This window comes from Coenobita brevimanus, chromosome 54, assembly GCF_032717465.1.
Source record: "Coenobita brevimanus isolate Jiangsu-jjx chromosome 54, ASM3271746v2, whole genome shotgun sequence".
In the NCBI taxonomy this organism is placed as follows: Eukaryota; Metazoa; Arthropoda; class Malacostraca; order Decapoda; family Coenobitidae; genus Coenobita; species Coenobita brevimanus.
Window position 1 is genome coordinate 38,867,718 of NC_137007.1, and position 18,544 is coordinate 38,886,261.

The 18,544-nt window shown below is 40.7% G+C and overlaps 2 protein-coding genes across 2 annotated transcripts; both read right to left on the reverse strand.

The window, feature by feature from the left end:
• Positions 1-298: 298 nt before the first annotated feature.
• Positions 299-7,089, reverse strand: LOC145401107 (uncharacterized). Its single transcript, XM_080273478.1, has 8 exons — positions 6,858-7,089; positions 6,283-6,416; positions 5,409-5,582; positions 3,499-4,231; positions 2,562-2,706; positions 1,820-1,954; positions 998-1,107; positions 299-438 (listed from the first exon to the last, which is right to left on the reverse strand). The coding sequence occupies exons 1-8, from the start codon at positions 7,087-7,089 to the stop codon at positions 299-301; spliced, it is 1,803 nt and encodes a 600-aa protein (XP_080129604.1).
• Positions 7,090-10,200: 3,111 nt separating this feature from the next.
• On the reverse strand, positions 10,201-18,081 carry LOC145401108 (uncharacterized). The gene is made up of 8 exons (XM_080273479.1): positions 18,036-18,081; positions 15,957-16,111; positions 14,942-15,115; positions 13,073-13,769; positions 12,274-12,418; positions 11,386-11,526; positions 11,046-11,155; positions 10,201-10,334 (listed from the first exon to the last, which is right to left on the reverse strand). Exons 1-8 carry the CDS (start codon positions 18,079-18,081, stop codon positions 10,201-10,203), a joined length of 1,602 nt encoding a protein of 533 aa, XP_080129605.1.
• Positions 18,082-18,544: the final 463 nt, after the last annotated feature.

The window sequence follows — 18,544 nt, forward strand, 5'->3', positions numbered from 1 at the left end:
ATCACCATCATCATTAACCTCACCACATTATCGTGCCTGTACATCCATCACACCACAGGTTCAGCAACATCTAGGTCTCCACGCTGTTGGTCTCTTAGGCACATTACACCTCTTCACGTCCGGAAATCCATAGACAGTTTTTATTATTGTGAGTATGTGTTATTTTCCACAACAGCAGTATTTTTCGTTGGTTTGTATATTCACTTCACAATAAATTCAACATCATATGAATCCCCATGGTTTTTATTTTCCTTAGCTTTATATATATTACACAACCAGAAGTTAAGTAATAGAGTGGCTATGTTAATCCCCCCGAACAACAATATTCTTGGCTCTTGTCTGTAAACTTATTGCACAACATATTCAGCAACATCTGGATCTCCACACTGTTGGTCTCGTAAGAGGAGTGGTGCACATCCTTGCAGTTCCACCAGCGACCTGAAGCAATACAGATTAGTGCATTAGGTTTGGGGATTCTTGGATGTTGTAATACACAACTAGCTCACTACGATGAGATTTTCCTACTATTTTTGCTTATTATAGGGTATCTGTTTACTATATAGTCTGTGTTTACCATTGGTCTTTGTTTATAATATGGCGTAAGGGCCGATTACCATAGTTATGTTAGAAATGCGTTCTTTCGCTTGCCTCTGCTTCGAGACAAAACACAAATGTCACCTCTGCAACTTTGACTCTACCTTAACGGTGCAGTCTAAACACAGTGGATGTAGCAGTCCTCTAACACAATCTTTATGATCATAAATATAGTACAGACGCCCCTGTTTACCACATAATTCAATTTCAGTTTACTATTGCGACTTTGCTGTAGGGTTCAGTGTCGTTATTTTGACAACTATGTTGATCATGGGGTCTGCTTACCATAGGTTTTCTTTACTATAGAGTCCCTGTTAACATTAAGGTCAAATTTTCGTGCACTGTCTGGTGCAATTCTGCTTACAATAGGTGCATCTGTTTACTACAGTGCTTGTTGCCTTACCTGTGAAGAGCGGGTGTTCGAAGAGTCTCGCCTTGCTGAGTCTCCGACACTCCTCCAGGTTGGCTAAATTGAAAGGTAGAGTGGAATCCCAGAGCCACGCACCCGTCTCCCTGCCCAGACAAACACGCAGCAGCCATAACAGGATACAAAGTTGGTTCATTACTTAGTATAAATAAATCCCTGTCGACTGCACTAGGGTTATTAAGGATGATAATCACTGAAGTTTTAAGAGTTGAGGAGGAGAGGTTTGCTGTTTCCACCTCCTTTTTTTGGATGCCTTGCTCATGGCTGGAAAAGTTATGGCCACATGATGTAAACTGAAACTGTCTTTTTTGTTGAGATGCAGTTAGTATATTCACAATAGAAACCTTTTCTGTATGCAGGTATAATTCTTCCATTAAAACTACTCAAAACTACTCACAGCACCAGAGTCAAGACATGATGTTTGATAGGCCTGTGCAGAATACAAACCACACACACACACACACACATACACACCAATAAAGCTCACAAAATCATAAAACGGTATCGTCCCCTTGGTGATAAAGAAGCACACGCAAGTAGCAAACGAATGCATCATCATCATCATCATCAACATCAACGACAACAACATGACCCCATTCCCACCACTGAATCTAAAATCACACAGTGTCACGCATCACTTCCACACAACACACCACCACATCTAACACTCACTCCACATTACCACACTGCCTTACATACCTTCCCGAAAGCACATGAATATTTCTAACCCCTTGTATATTTGTATGTCCAAACTCCACTACCTCCTCCCCCACTACTATCCTTCAAGCCATGACATACTTGAGCTTCCTCCACATCCAGGTGTCAAGCAGTGGGATGGTGTCGTTGAATTGATTTAGTGTCAAGAGAACTTCCCAGAATATTTTTGCCTCCACTGACATCATCCCATTGCCTTCATTGTTGAACCAGCGGTATCTGAAGAGCAATAAGTACTTGTTGATTTTCATGTACAGTATTTTAAAATAAGTATTCACACACGCACATGCACACTAACGCACATAAACCTTCGTGCATGTAGCAGGAAGTTTTCATTTTGTGTGGAAAGAGCATCAAAACACCTTATCAGGGAATTTTGAGTCTGTACTGTAATTTAAACAGCTGGCAATTTAAAACAGTTGCGAACCTTCAAAACTGCAGATCATATGAGTAGGGAGGGACAACAGGGAGTGAAAGAGCAATCATGAAAAGAAGTTGTTCCATAATCATTATTTCTACTTCTCCCTGTCCTCTGATGGCTAACTTTCATTAGCTGTGAGGCTTGGTATGATTCTCTGTCCGAATGTCACTCACTTTGATCTGATGTCACCGGGACAACTGTGACTGAGGTGCCGTAAATATAAAAATGATGGAGGTGCTGTAAATGTAAAAGTAATGGAAATGCTGCAATGTTAAGATGACTCAGATGCCATAAATTTAAAAGTGACAGAGATGCCGTAAGTGTATAGCTGATATATATACAGCAAACAGAAAGTAGACTCTATGGAATATTAGAACTAATGTCCCTGACTGAACATTGACCCACCGACTCTGCGCCCAGTATAGGACGTTTGTTTTGGCTGCCAGACGAGTGAGGGGAAGTAACAGAGGACGGACGGATCCCTCCAGCATGGTGAAGGGCCGCAGCTCATCTTTGTGCTCACGATCCAACAACAACCACGTCCCGAAGCCTGTGGATGATGTTAATGCATGTTTACGAGAGGTCTTTTGTAAGCTAAATCAGATCGCCTGGTGGTAGTCAGAATACTCATACAGTGCAAAGTGTTAATACGTCATCGTACCGGAAGGGGTAATGATGATTCTTTTAACTATTTCACTACGAGAGACCACCCAGCAATCTTCACAAAATCGTGACAGTAACACACACACACACACACACACACACACACACACACACACACACACACACACACACACACACACACACACACACACACACACACACAAACAAGTCATCGCAACGAAAGCCTTAAGAGACACCCAAATTTATTGCCGAACTCTCCTTGGGGCCGGCCTGTTAACGTCAGTGTCATTGTCTTACTGACTTAATGAGTTACTTATCCAGGAATCTATTTGAAATGACCCCTTTGTAGCCTCCACTGAGCCTACGAAACAATTTTAAGAGCTTTTCTAAGACTCCTAGGATAATTCCTACGTCCTTAAGTCATAGTCTGAAAGATTTCGAGTTGAGAATTTCTTTAATCAACTAAAGGTTTTAATGAATATGAAGTCATATTCTTATAGCGACCTATCTAGTGTAATTTTTAGGCTCTTTGGTCTTTCTTGGGTCCCATGGGGTTTAGGAGAGACCCATATGGTAAATCAGGGGTACTGAAAGAGCTATCTATACCATTAAGTCTAAAGGTCTCCACTGAGCTTAATTACATTGTCTGCAGATGGCAAAGATGAAACGTAAACAACGTTCTCTGGCTGAAGGGGCCATTAACAAGCACACAGCTCACCAATAACTATGACGTGAGGGAGTGAAAGCCCCGTCAGCCACTCCTCCAGCTTGGTGACATCGTTCCTGGTGGTGTTGGCCTCCTTGCCGCTGGAGGACCCTGTAGCCCACACCACCGTCACACGCAACTCGAACGGCACCGTCACTTCCTCCTCCCTCAGAAGCTCGAAAGAATAATCGAACCTCACCACTGTGCTGTTGGGGCCTGGCACTTCGAAATAGGGATTTAGATTCTCCTCCTCAAAACTACTTATGTTGGCACTAATCTCTTTGATACTATTGCCATTTGTGTTGTGGGTAGCTTCAGAACTGTGGATATCGTAAGTATGAGAATTATCTTCATGCTCAGGACTATGTCTGTGGCTGTTAGTGCTGGCATGTACTTTGGAAATCCTACTGTTTTGCTCAGTTTCAGATTCGTTGTGATTGTAAAAATGATAATTATGTTGCCTGTTACTTTCTCTGTAGCTGCTAGTATTGTCAGACACTTTGTATTTCCTCTTCTTGTGGGTGGTTTCGGAATATTGGATATCGTATATGTGTGAATTAATATCTTGGTGTTCTGGATTCCCTCTTCCGGTGCTACTGCTGTCAGGAACTTTGGAAGTTTCATTGAGCTTGGAGGATTTGGTACTCGAGGAGGAGGGATGGTATGGTCGCCGTCCAATGATGTCAAAGTTGGGTGGTCGACGCTCGTGGTGTGCCACAGACTCAGTAAATTCCTCCAGACTCACCTGACGAGCGAGGGAGAAGGTCTGTAGCAAACATTCATGGTCAGTCAGTGATGTTCTAAAGTACTGCAGTTTCATGTAGAGGGATGTTCCAATGAATCGTACCTTTGTACATGTAGTTCTCATCTTAAGTCAGCGATGGGTCCGAAGTTACACCAACTTCTTCCATACATTTAACACTATAATTTGGGGAAATATTTCTCCATACATTTAATACTATAACTTTGAGGAATCTGATAGAAGTACCTTATATGTAGGGTTGAAAGATTAGTAGAGAATATTTTCGGATATCGTTATGCACTTTTCCGAAGCCACAACATGTTTCATTAAGCTGATATGGTAAGCTGAGGCAAACTAAACAGATCAGCATTGCAGGTAATAGCTGAAGCTTATTAGGCAATTTCTCTATAATCCCCAGTGTACGTAATTGAAAAAAAAAAAAAAAAAAGTACGGCTTATTTAAGGGTACGCCTTTTCTGTGCATATTTGCTTGTTTTTCTTAAAAGGGTATTTTGACTACCTATTGGATCTTCGGAATGGCAGTAAAGTTAAACATTTGTTGACTTGCCCATTGGTTGTCGAGGTAGTACAGTAAGTGTGGCTGAGGTGAGTGAGGACGCGAATAGTGAAAGTGTGGATCTTCTGCCGCCGGACGTTTTTGATGAGGATGAGGATGAGGATGATTTTGTTAAATGGTGTGTGCTTGCTTGGTTATTGCCAAGACAGTAAGTATAGCTGAGGTGGTAAGGTGGGAAGGGAGTGAATGTTATTGTTCTTGGTCAACCCCAGTCTGCTTGGCCAAGCAGACCCATCGACCACTGGTAAGTAACTGCTTCTATGGGGCCGTCATATACATGCAGTACAGTACCTACACCGTACAGGGAGCCGGCTCCTCCTTGTGGTAGGCTGCCTCGCCAGGGTCAGACCACGGGCCTTCCCCGCGGCGAGGTGCAGGGAAGTAATGAAGAGGTTTGTCTTTCGGGTGGACGCTGGAACTGTTTAACTCTACCAAGCGTGCACAGTGCCACCACGTGCAGGCTCCTCGTCAGCGCTAAGGCGATACATTATGGATTTTCATTCACAGGAGCAATGATGATTTTGATGGCGAAGTTGCGGATAACGATGTTGATGTTGAAAATAATAATCATAATGATGAGGCTGGAAAATGATGCGTACTTACCTCTTTATTACCGAGATAATAAGTGTAGTGGAGGTGGCTTGGCAGGAAGGTGATGAAGGTGTGTATCTTCTGTCTCTGGGTGGAGTCGCCTACGAAGGCAATCCAGGTGTTGTCGCCGCGAGCTGACCTGGCCGCGCTACACTCACCAACATCACCAGGACTGAATAACTTAATCTGAGGAAGGATGATAAATGAGGACAGGGTTCGGAGGGCAACTTGATGGAAATAGAACCAAAAAAAAAAAAATGCTAAGTTTATTAGGCAACACTTATTCAATCACCATACAAGCCCACTTCCCAGGCATCATCATCATCATCATCATCATCATCATCATTATCATAACAAGAAGAAGAAGCAGAGGAGGAGGAGAAACAAGAACAAGAACAAGAAATTAAATAACTTTAGAAACAGAGATGCTGCCAAAGAATACAAATAAACATCGAAAAAAATTAACGTCACCTTACAAATTCTTACAATCTGTAACGTATTGTGACATAAAGCAATAAATCTTAACCCAAGTCGATGCAGTGTATAATTAATCAGATAAATTTTGGTCGATTTCTTCATTAACTAAATTCATTTTCTTTGAAATGCAGTTTTGTCGATTAAGTTCCCTATATACCTATGCTTCTTGATATCCTAGTTGCTACATAGGAAGAGAAACGCTTAGCTATCCTACCGTGGTTACTGCAGGATGCGACACCTGGCAATAGTTAATCAGAGAGAGGTAAATGGATAAACAGATAAGATTGTATTATCAAACGGAAATTCCTTTTATAACATTTATTTTTCTACTTTTAGTTCATCTTACCGTGAAGAAAAAAATGACAAAGAACATTATTAAATTAGCCAGTGAGACTGGTGCCTGTCTCACCTTGCAGGGTACATATGGGATGGTACCGTTCATGAGGTGCAGCCTTGTGCCCAGGTACATCTGCAGGCCCACATCGTCAGTGTTGTTGCTGTCAGTTATTAGGCCCAGTAGAGGCCAGAGTTGATCACTGAGTGCTGTGTATGGTGTGTCTGGGGGTAGGTGAATAAATAAATAAATAGAGAGAGAGAGAGAGAGAGAGAGAGAGATTATTTATTTATGTATTTATTTTTTCTGTATTGTATATATCATGTATATCTCTCATTAGAGCTTCCGTAGTGAAGGAATTAAGTCTGGGAAATCAGATGCATTACTTTTAATATTAATCCAACTCGCAAACTTATAACGAATTATTTACCATAAAGAAATAAGATTTTTTTGTTACCAGAACAAAAGACTTGGGGAAAATCCTGGACTCTCATTTCATTATCCATCGTGCAAAGACAAGCAAAAGCTAATGACAGATTTCTTATCGTATCTTAAAAGAGAGAGAGAGAGAGAGAGAGAGAGAGAGAGTGAGAGAGAAAGGAACAAGAGACATTTATATACAGATTCTAGGATACTTGTTCTTTTCTGACATGTATTCCAGATGACATCCGGGCTCCCCTTATCGACTGAGAACATGACCCGGCAGGCGTTGTGGTATACGCTGGCAGAAGGAGGTGTCGTTGAGGTGACTGTGTGTGGTAGCAGGACTGTCCTTCGTGGTTTCTCTTGTGCCACGAGAACCACAAGAACAGCAGTGACAGCACTCAACAGCACCACACGAGCAATACAGACACACAGATCGACGAAGCTGTAATACCTCATGATGTTTCTACTAACAGAAAGCTAACTTCCACCAGAACCAACAGTACCACAGCCACAAACACTCACCAGCGACACAAGAGCACCACACCAACACACTATCATGGAATCAGTATCATCCCATTTAATGTTGCAGTTAGTTTTCTCGGTCAGGCAATTTTCCCTTAGAGTTTGCAGCAAATTAAATTGTTGCATATGTTAAACGAAAAGATGAGGGATGATGCATGAAGGATACAGCGTTATATCTGTGTGTTGTTTATATTATTCCTCTGTTATGCTGCCACCAGAACCACAGCACTCATAAGCACTATCCCAGCATCACAGAAATACTCGTACAAATCAGCAAGGTCATAGTGCTGCAAGATGTCGGCTTTCGTTATCTTTTCCTCACAACCTTCTGCTCAAGCTGGCTATAAATTTAGAGCTGTACACCCCTCCGAAATATATATCAACCCTTATTGCTCATAATATTCTCTAACATCGTCGAAGATCGTGATATGTGAACGGCATGTAATGTAAATGCAAACACTACTTTTGATTCACTTCAGCACTTGAAATTATACAAAACGACACGATACTATACTCATTTTATAATTACTTGGCCTAAAATTGTCATCTTCCATCTCAGGGCGGAGCTGTAGAAGTGGCTTAATACTATAATATGAGGTTAGTCACGAAGAAGCACTATGGAAGGACATACAGCCATACCACTGTTTTTCTAGACACACAGCCAGCAACAATCATTTACACATCCCCAGTTATCATTTATACTGGTGGGTGAAGAGGAACATGAGGAAGCAAGCTCGTGGTCACAGTCCTTTAGGCCTCAAGCTGAAGACGTCAATAAGGAAAAACTGGAAAGGAAAAGTGACCAGGATAAAGGACTTGTATTTCTGGTTGTTCACTTCCTTCTCAGCGTTACACTGTTTTTGAGCCAGGTAGACGAAATCGATGGTCAGTATTTTTGTACGAAATGTATCTGCGTGTGTCGGTCCGTGTCGAAAACTCAAATTTTATAAAGTATTGTTGTAGAAGGAAAAGTTATGAATAAAAGTTGTTTAGTCACAACTTGAGTTCACATGTCACTCAGCCAGCACTGGGAGTCATCCAGGATGGATACATAATAGTCAGGTTTTCATCTAACAATATTATCACAGTCTACCTGCCTCACAGATGACGGGTATTCTTGTATTTTGAGCCAGGTAGAGGAAGTCCATGGTCATTATTTTTGTACGAAATGTATCTGTGTGTGTCTGTGTCGAAAGCTCAAATATCAGAATGTATTAACTGTAGAAGGAAAAGTTATTAATAAAAGTTGTTTAGAGTCACGACGTGACTTCACATGTCACTCAGCCAGCTTTGGGAGTCATCCAGGATGGATACATTATAGTCAAGTGTGTCATAAATTGTGTTATCTAACAGCATTATTACAGTCTACCTGTATATATGTAGAGAGAGAGAGAGAGAGATGTTTAACATAAACTAGAATTTGTTAAAGGTGGAAACTTACCAAAAAACTTGTTTCGGATTTTACCTAGAGTAAATACTGCGTTACTCTTATTAGTTATTAGGGTGAATCGTCTTTGAAATGATAATATTTGCTTGTTTCCAATTTATTTACATTGATAATAAGGTGAGGTTATTAATTTACACTCCACCATCACCACAACTACCCCATTTCGCCATCATTTTTCCTCATACGCAATCACCACTCTCAATCCCCTCTCACCCCAAACATCACTCCTCTGGCACAACCATCACATCTCTCATCATCGCAACCATATATCAACGCAACCATACGCAATCTCCCACCCGCATACCCATCTCCCACCCTCCTCCCCTTTCCTTTGACAACCCTCTACATACACTTGTTTAACCCTCTGACTGTATCTGTCTACCGGGGATTTTAGTCTATTTTCTCTCTATTGTTGGGCTACTTAAATCTAGCAACATAAATTCGTAACTACGTTGTCAGAATATCAGCATGACGAGACATCTGGTAACCCGAATTACTGCCCTCAAAGAATATCTATAAACATTTCATTATCTTGGAAATTTATGCTAATCTTTGTGACCATTTGCCTGCAACACACAAACAAGTGGAGAACATTAATACTCGCATTTCACAATATTGTTCCAACACCACAACTCACACAACTCGCGTGTGCTCGACAGAACCATTTGTTGGTGGTACAAAGCAAACAAATGAGTAGATCTGGAAGAATCGTGTCTGACGATTTTGTTCGATTACACTCCCGCATTCAGGGACATGGGGATTTGTTTCTAGGGGGATACCGTTTATAGCTTTCTCATGTACCCTGCTTGTAGACTAGGCCCACACAACATAGTACAGTAATGGAGAAGTGAATTGCACATCCCACACTAAAACTCATACCACCAGCAGTGTAAGGAATCTATGGGACGACCCCGTAGGGGAAGTAACTTGTCTACTGTAGACGGGTCTGCTCGGCCAGACGGTCAGAGGTTAAGGAACAACAACAACAACAGCAATAACAAAACTTTCTTCCTTGGCTTCTGCCAATTCACCAGTCTTAATTCTTGCCGAGGTTGTGAATCTCAGTCCTGCCTTTCTTACACGCTTATCCAATGCTTCAGCTTCATCTGATATGTGCAGAAATATGTATACTATCGGTCTGATGATTGTATTATTTTCAATATTGTCTGTTTTTCTCTTTACACTGTTTGTTTCCTCTTTCTTATGTGCTAAAGGCAGATTTAAAAGCTAAAACACTTTTAAAGGCTCCTATTACTAATTTTTGCTGTTATTCCAGGAGTTCCTCACTGCATGTCTTGCATGTTTACGAATACTACGCTAAAATACAAAAGTTAGCATGCTAGTGTTCATGACTTTAACTCTTTGATAATTTCTATTTTTGCTATTCTTTCGAAACCTTCCTTTAACCTATTTATTAAAGAGGCAACTACATCACTCTTGCTACGCCAATAATTTTATTAACACAAAATAACTATTTCACTTAGGAGACATCTATCTTAATTTGGAGATCAGAATTGTCCTTCTTCAACTCCATTAGTGTGGTGACGTTCGTTCCACTACCTTTTGCTGCCGCTGATGGAAGGCTTAAAGAGCTTGTGTCATTCCCCCGAGCAGCAATACTCTTGATTCTTGTCTGTATACTCGTTGCACAACAGGTTCAACAACATCTGGATCTCGACGGCGTTGGTCTCGTAGGAGGAGTGGTGGACGTCATTGCAGTTCCACCAGCGACCTGCGGGAGGAACGACAGAAATTTAATGTTGACACTGGGTTTAGGAGACTTCTTAGCACAGTGTTCCTTTTTTTACCAAGTGTCTCTGGTGTCACGCAATAAATATATAGTTCCCTAGACATCAACATCCTCTAGTATTTTGTTAATGTAAACTAGGCCATTACAATCTTTTTCAGCCCAAGGATTTCTTTCCCAAACCAAAGAATATTAAACGTCTGGACCTAATGACAATAAAACAGAAATGGCTTCCACAGGTGACAGGAGTAATAGAGACTGTATGCAAAAAATTACAGTATAACACAAAGACAATAATTTGATGTATAATGTATTAGCAAATTAATCTCTAAGGTACACTAAACGGCTTCATCTGGGGTTCATGAGCAAGGTGATAAAATGGAAGGGAAACTTACTAAGATCAGACATTACCAGTGATTCGTGTAGTAATGCAAAATCCATCTGAATGTGAAGTCAGATAAACCTGGACCTATACTACTACTGCTGCTGCTACTACTACTATTACTACCACTAATAATAATAATAATAATAATAATAATAATAATAATAATAATAATAATACGAGTACACTAAATCCATGTGACACGAAACAAAAAGATTACAGCATCTTGAACTCGACAGTATCCATCCAGTTACAATTCTGGGATCATAACAAAAAGCGTGTCTAAGTTAACTGTCCATCACTTGCTCCCTGACCTCTGTACACGGGGTGGAAATAGAGCTTCGCCTGGTAAAGCCTCAGACACTCCCTAAGGTTGGCCAGGTTGAAGGGTAAGGTAGAGTCCCAGAGCCACGCACCTGTCGTTCTGCAAGTACACGGTGTTGGGGGGAAAATTAGACAGGATATATTGTATCTGTTTTATTGATGAATAGGAATTATTTAGTCGATCTGTCCGGGCAAATTATTTCAAAACCTAATTTGTTATGACAAATCGTTTGATGATGATGATGATGATGATCATCATCATCATCATCGTCATATATTTGTCCAATTGATTCTCGTACACTGACTTAGCTCCACGCCACAGCCACCAACCTTAATCGTCTCCAGAGCCAAGCGTCGGTGAGGGGTATGGACTCCTGGAACTGCTCGAGATATAGGAAGGTCTGCCAGTAGCCTATTGTCTTTCGCAGGTCTGACATGTCCTCCGGCTGCCAAGTATTGAACCACCGATATCTGATGGGTGGATGATCAGTTATGTCAAAAATTCGAAGGGTGGATGAATGATTGTAAGGTAAGAGAGTCCTATATTACCCTTTTTGAGGTGTGGTGGCCCTGGGCTAGGCTACTGTTGTTCAGTACATTAAAGAGTAGATGACCATCCTACTTTCCCTGGTGGCATTACATGATCGAAAAACTGTCACGTCTTGAGATCGAACCTATGCAAGGCCGTCACTCAGATAAGGGCGTTCTAACCACCAGACTAACATCTTGAAACTGTATTTACTGTGAAGATGAAGGAATGACTGAGAAACCTTGCTACTTGATTCGTTGGTACTTGTCAAGAAAATTGAGAGTTGATTAAAGAGCATAGTTTGCCACTTTGGTAAAAGGAGGAAGGTCTAGTTCTTCTCAGTTGTCTTCCGCTAAGTGTAGAAAACACATTGACACATTTCTTTTTCCTTACCTCTAATGAATATAAACTAAAGAGTTTCTTTCCTTACCTCTGATGAATATAAACTTAAGAGTTTTTTTTATGCTAAATATTTTTTCTTCGAACATGCGGTATCTCCATTTACATTGGTCTACCTGTAAATTCTACGTAGATGCTAATGCAGACGAAGCTCAATTCCCAAGCATACAGCATTACTGTGGGCACTAATCTATGTTTATTTTACAACAAGAACTTAACACATATAATCCTATCAGTTTAACTGATACACTTTTTAATACTAAATTAATAACCCTGCCAGTTTGACAGACCTGCTCTGTGCCCAGTAGAGTACGTGTGTCCTGGTTGCGAGGCGGCTAAGGGGGTCCAGGAGGGGGTGCGCCGCCCCCTCCAACAAAGGGAAGGGGGACAGTTCATCACGCTTTTCGCGGGACAGGATTAGCCACGTCCCAAGCCCTGTCGACGTAGTGACATTACAGTATTAGCCTAGAATTGGACAGATTAACGTCTTGTTTATTTACATATACACAAACACATGGCCGTTACTACCAACCAAAATTTCTTCAGCTAAAAATAAAGCCTTCATAAACTTCCTCAAGTAATTAATCCAACAGAAACTGCCCCATCCCAGAGCTACAAGAGTTTACCATGCCGTACTAAGATATGGCCATTACCCTTCTTTACTTTTAGTACCGCTATAAAATACGTATCGTCAGTAGTCCATTTTGCTTTCTTTGTCACGCCGTTCCCTCACACCACAACACGATTACTTACCTTCCACATTTCACCTTCAAAACAAAACAAAATCCTTTAGCAAAGCCTTAGCACTATATAGATAGATAAATAGATAGATAGATAGATATAGATATATTGGAAGCGCCCATATGCACTGCCCGTATTCAAAATACCCATCAGGTTTATGTCCACGCGTGGCAAGCCAGTAGAATAAACAAAAAGACCAATAAATTTCGTCCTTTCCAAAAACACCATGTGAGCATATAGAATTAGGAAACATTCATATTTCAGATTCTGGGACACTTAGTGGGTGTCATATTGTCACTTGACATTCATAATATACGCAAAACAAGCACCTCAGACGCTGACACTTACCAATAACAACGACATCAGGTAGTCTGTCCCCCGCCAGCCACTCCTCCATCTTCTCCACCTCGTTCCTCTTAGTTTTGTCTTCATCTTCCTCCACCGCCTCTTCATCCTGTAGTCTCTTCACCCCCGTTGCCCACACCACGGACACTCTAAGCTCGTAAGGTTCCTTCTGCAGTTCATCTTCTCGTATCGGAACATACCAATAGTCGTAATCTATTGACCATATTGCTGCATCGTTGCTCGGTACCTCGAAAAATGGGTTACCCGGTTCACCATTCGTTTTTCCTTGATGGTCTGTGTCTGAAATACTTACTTTACTTGTGTTATAGATGTTATCTACAATATTTTCTGTAATACTGTTATGCCTATTTTCTCCTATATTTACTTCACTAGTATTGTTAACTTGAACATTATTACTTTTACTGATAATGTCCCAGTTCTCTACAATATTTGCTTTGCTAATGTTGCTACCATTCTCAACCGTTTTTGTTTTACTATTACTGTTTCCTTCGTTATCGTGGCCAGGACTTTGTTTACGAGCAGGGATATATATGCTGTTAGTACTTCCTGATGCATATTTGGTTTCTGTGTTTGGGTGCGAGGCGGTGGTGGTGTGTGAGTGCCGTCGTCCAATGATGTCGAAGGTCGGTGGTCTGTGTTGATGATGCGCCACGCCCTCGATGAACTCCTCCAAGTTCACCTGAAGAAATGATGAAATACTTGAGAGGGCGATGACACGAGTTATGTACACCAAGTATCCTTACAGTGCAACATTGTATCAGTAATGTTTGATATATGAAATTCCCAATATTAGCAACAGCAGCAGTAATAGCAGTAGTGGTGGTGGCAAACACTGTCATTGCCAATCCAGTGTCCTTACATCCATCATCATCGTAATCATCATAACATTCATCCTCATTATCTTGTATCCCACAGATAAATTGGATGGGCTACAGGCTTAACTTTCCTTGCTCCCACAGTTCGCCATCCATCATTGGAATGATTGACAAGCAGTCGAAGAAAATTTGTACAACCAGGAAAGTGAGCCTCTTAGTTATACCAGTGCCCCTACCTTAAGGCGTTCCCCTCCACCACCCAATAGTAATAATCGTTTATCGCTTACTTTCTTTCCCATTATACTGTACGAGCACAGTAATATAGAACAAGCCGAGATAAGCTGTTATAAATAAAGCACAGAAAAGTAAACTTGATGACGTTAATCTTCAGAATTTCGAAGGCTTGCCTAGTAAATGAAGGGGTATTTTCCCCAATTCACCAGACACTCTTTAGAAGATTTCTTTATTTTGTTTTCCTATTCCTATTTCTCGATCCTTTCTGCCTTACTACCTATGTATCATTCCCCAGCTAATTGCCGGGAGCGTCTTTCCGTCCTGTCAATTTGTGGGATGTAATGATGATGATTTTGATGATGACGATGTTGATGATAATCGTGGTTGCAGGGGCACTGGAGCAGCAATTACAGAGATACTGGACTTATACTGATAACGTCCACCAAACTCAGTATCGCCGAGACAGGTAAGTGTGGTTGAGATAGTGTGGCGGGTAAGTGTTTTTGATAATGATGATGTGCCCGTATGCAGAGACGTTTGTTCGGTTACTGTAATATTTGCTAAGTTCTAGATCGCCGAGATAATAAGTCTAGCTGAGGTGATAGGTAATGATGACGATGAAGAGAAGGAGGGCGATGATGACGACAATGGTGGTGATTATGATGATGATGATAAGTGACGTATACATAATCTCAGCATCATCGATATCATCGTTACAATTGGGTGATGATGATAATGATGACGATTATGATGATGAAGACAACGATGATGATGATGATGATGACAAGTAACGTATACCTACCTCAGTATCACCAAGATAGTAGGTGTACTGGAGGTGGCTTGGGAGGAAGGTGATAAAGGTGTGTATCTTTTGTCTTTGGGTGGAGTCGCCGACGAAGGCAATCCAGGTGGAGGCCCCGTGAGCTGATCTGGCCGAGCTGCACTCACCAACATCATCAGAACTGAATGACCTGACCTGAGGAAAAGTAGATAACTAATAGATAGATAGACAGATATTAGTAATGCCTGCGTGTTTACTGCACATATATGAACACGAATACGTAAAAATATAATAAAATAAGCTGTAGACAGTTAGACAGATTGACAGATATCTTTAAAGAATAAGAAAACACGACGTTCCCCGAATGCAATGGTATGTACGGCACATCAGTGAATCAAGCATATTTAAGATTACAATAAGCCAATGATATACATTAATAGATAAATAGATGAAGAGGGATATACAGATAAGTTCAGAAAGACAGACAGATAGATAGACAGGTAGATAGAGAAAGATAGATAGACAGAGAGACAACCACAAGGAAAAGGAAACACGAAGTATCCCGAGCTCTTCATCTGAGAATCATATGGGTCAAAATGATTTTTTGAAAGATAAATTAATAAATAGGTAACAAACCCAAAAACTGCAATCATTATGAGACAGATCTGTACCTGATCAACAGAAAGAGAATAACAAATCGACGAAAACTTGACATAAACTGGAAGACTCCATTAAAGCAACCATACCCTGTCGGTGCATGTAAGTTTTCGGATTTTCTTCGCATTTTTCCGGCTCTGCACTCACCAACTTCAGCTGGATTCATTTTTCTTCGGGTCTACGGGAATCGTGAAGCATCGGAAACAAAGGAGTAACCAAAGCAATGCAAACCAAGTAACAGCGGAGCTTATGAAACAGTGAACTAACGCATCTGTTTCAAGAGGAATTGTGGAGCTTCAGAAGCAGTCAAGAGTGTCGTGGAGCTTCAGAAATGCTCGAGGTAACAGTGCTGCTACGGAATTACCATAACAGAACTCACCTTGCATGGTAGATAGGGCACGGTACCGTTCATGAACTGGAGTCTCGTTCCCATAAACATATTCAACGAGACGTTCAGGTTGCCTTTAGTGCTCTTTTTTTCTAATTCAAGCAGAAGGGTTCGTAGCTGGTCACTGAGTCGGGAATAAGGCTCGTCTGAAAAGAAGACAGGTTATGAATAATTTCGTCATCAATATTATCATTATAATAAACATCATCATTGCCGTAAAATGGTTTTAAATCATTCATCTCTTTGAGAAGCCCGGCCCGTCAGTTGCTCTCTAATGGTTTTCAGACGTGAGGCGCATCTCACCCGTAGACTTTAGTGAGACCCAATATTACGGCCCAGACTGTCCTGCATCTGCATAGTACTTTTGTACTTATTCAGGGAGCGGGGTGGTATAATGGGTATTCAGTCCTGGCCAATCACCAGCCTAGTATTCCGCCTTTACCATTTCACCGCAAGAGAAATTAATACTATTTTATTATCATTATTAACAGGCAATTCTCTTTAGGTGTGCCCTCTTGTGCTGTAATCAGATGGTTGAAATTACACTCATTTATCTCCTTCAGATCAAAAGTCTAATTAATTTTATTCTGGCAACCATGAGACAATTTTATGCAGCTCCGGAGTGACCTCTTGTGCTTTAAGGATTAAAAGCACTCGCCACTGACATTTTCACAGCTACAGAAATCATAGTTTTTTTGGACAACCAAGATGGAGCCTCTTGTGCAATGAAGGTTAGAAATCATCTCTACCAACATTTTCACGTTAGATATCGTCACCATATTGTGGGGGAAGGGGAAATATCAGCATTATAGCCTACTAATTTAGCCTCCTGTTCTCTAAGGCGCTAATATACCCCACTAAATCTTTCAAAACGCCAGAGACTTTAGCTGCCGTAATATATTTTAGTCACCAATAGACATTTATATTAGCTTCGGTGTGGCTTCTCGTCTTCAAAGGGTTAATAAAGCGAAGACCTTCCCACGCACTGTGAAGAAGGGAGAAAGAAATTACCCTCAGCAGAAACTATTTTTATTTTTTATTTAATAGATAACATTTACTTTCACATTATCTGTTGTACTGTACATTATACTTTTCTCAGTTTTACTCGCATTTAGTTTATTTACCATCTCTCCATCATAAATGCTGAACTGTAACAATAAATTAAAATTATAATATTATGCAAGTCACGAAGGAGTGCTTTAAATAGGATATAGAGCCGTGGCACTGTCATTTTCTGTCACTGAGCTACGTGAAATAAACTGCAAAAGAGCAAAAATGTGGTACAAGTCAAGGTGAAAAAAATAATAACAGACCTCTTTGTACAACCTAAGTCATCTTTGTTTTCTTTTTACAGGACACATTAACTACAGGGATAGAAATTTTACTTATCAGAACAAAATTATTTCATTTTTATCACGGACTTAAAAGATTAATGAAACCCAACATATTGACATCCATTCATAGCATTTCATAATTTTCACTTGTGCTGTAATTTGAAGGAAAAAAAAGTACTCAATAGTTATGAATTAATATGCAGGTTTTAGGTGACATTTGAAGCCTTATGTTACTATTAAGCAGATGCCAGAAATATACCAGCATTTTGGAGAGACAGTATTTCGTTTATCATTACTGAAAATAATAACCACACAGTTACTGTCCTTTCTTATATTATATAACTTGTTCAATCTGAAAAAATATATATAAATATCTATTCGCAATACACTTCGGTCATTGCTTAGCATATTTATGCCCAGTATCTCTTAAATGTCTCAGATCTAGGCATTTTCGAAAGTAAATCAAGGGAGGAACTTAGGATTTTGACCTATGAACCTTGCGACTACGAATAGATACAACGAGGAGGGCTTCATGTAGCAACCCTGGGCACTGTTGGGATAAATCAAAAGACTACAGCTTCCATTTCACTCATTTTAAGGGAGAGAAAATTGCTACCAGCCGAGTATCAGCCTTGCTACATACCGTCTGCTCGTAGTTGTCGACACCACTAAATCACTTTCACTTTTGCAGACGAATTGAAGACTAATTGTTGTGACAATTTTTGCTAAAACTCACCTGATTCCCAAATGACTTCTGGTCCCCCCTTGTCCACAGTGAACATGGCTCGGCAAGACTTGCTGGCGGTAGGAGACGAACGGGTTGGTGCATAGGATGTGGTGGTCCAGCTCGGTACAGTAGGTGGTTCCAGTTGCCCCACCACCACCACTACCACAAGCACCACAGCGGCACGACACACACACGTGCATATATCCACAGTCCTGTAGTACTTCATGACTGTAACTCGTTTAAGCCCGAGGAATGTACAAGGTGAACGAATTTCTACTACTTAGTTCTCCTCCTCCCACTGTTACCTTATTTCTAAATCGTTCTTTCACTGCCATCATCAGTATGATATATTTTTCACTCGACCGGTTTTCAGCCCGACAAGTCTTTAGTATTTTATTTATTGCTGCTGAAAGACAAATTTCTTTTCGGTGGAAGAGATTCCTCATTCTGAAGGGGCGAAGGGAGTGTGGTGGTGGTCCAATGGTTAAAGTGATATGCCGTTGGAAAGGACTCGAGAA

What these genes read in the sequence shown, in the direction of transcription:
- LOC145401107 (XM_080273478.1), bottom strand. Translation starts at nt 7,089, where the DNA reads ATGAGGTATTACAGCTTCGTCGATCTGTGTGTCTGTATTGCTCGTGTG. An exon ending in CTATACTGGGCGCAGAGTCG is followed by an intron (nt 1,955 to 2,561) that starts GTGGGTCAATGT and finishes ATTGCTCTTCAG; the next exon opens with ATACCGCTGGTTCAACAATG. An exon ending in CGAACACCCGCTCTTCACAG is followed by an intron (nt 439 to 997) that starts GTAAGGCAACAA and finishes GTATTGCTTCAG; the next exon opens with GTCGCTGGTGGAACTGCAAG.
- LOC145401108 (XM_080273479.1), bottom strand. Translation starts at nt 18,081, where the DNA reads ATGTTCACTGTGGACAAGGGGGGACCAGAAGTCATTTGGGAATCAG. An exon ending in TGCCCTATCTACCATGCAAG is followed by an intron (nt 15,116 to 15,956) that starts GTGAGTTCTGTT and finishes ACTTTTCCTCAG; the next exon opens with GTCAGGTCATTCAGTTCTGA. An exon ending in TTTCCACCCCGTGTACAGAG is followed by an intron (nt 10,335 to 11,045) that starts GTCAGGGAGCAA and finishes TTCCTCCCGCAG; the next exon opens with GTCGCTGGTGGAACTGCAAT.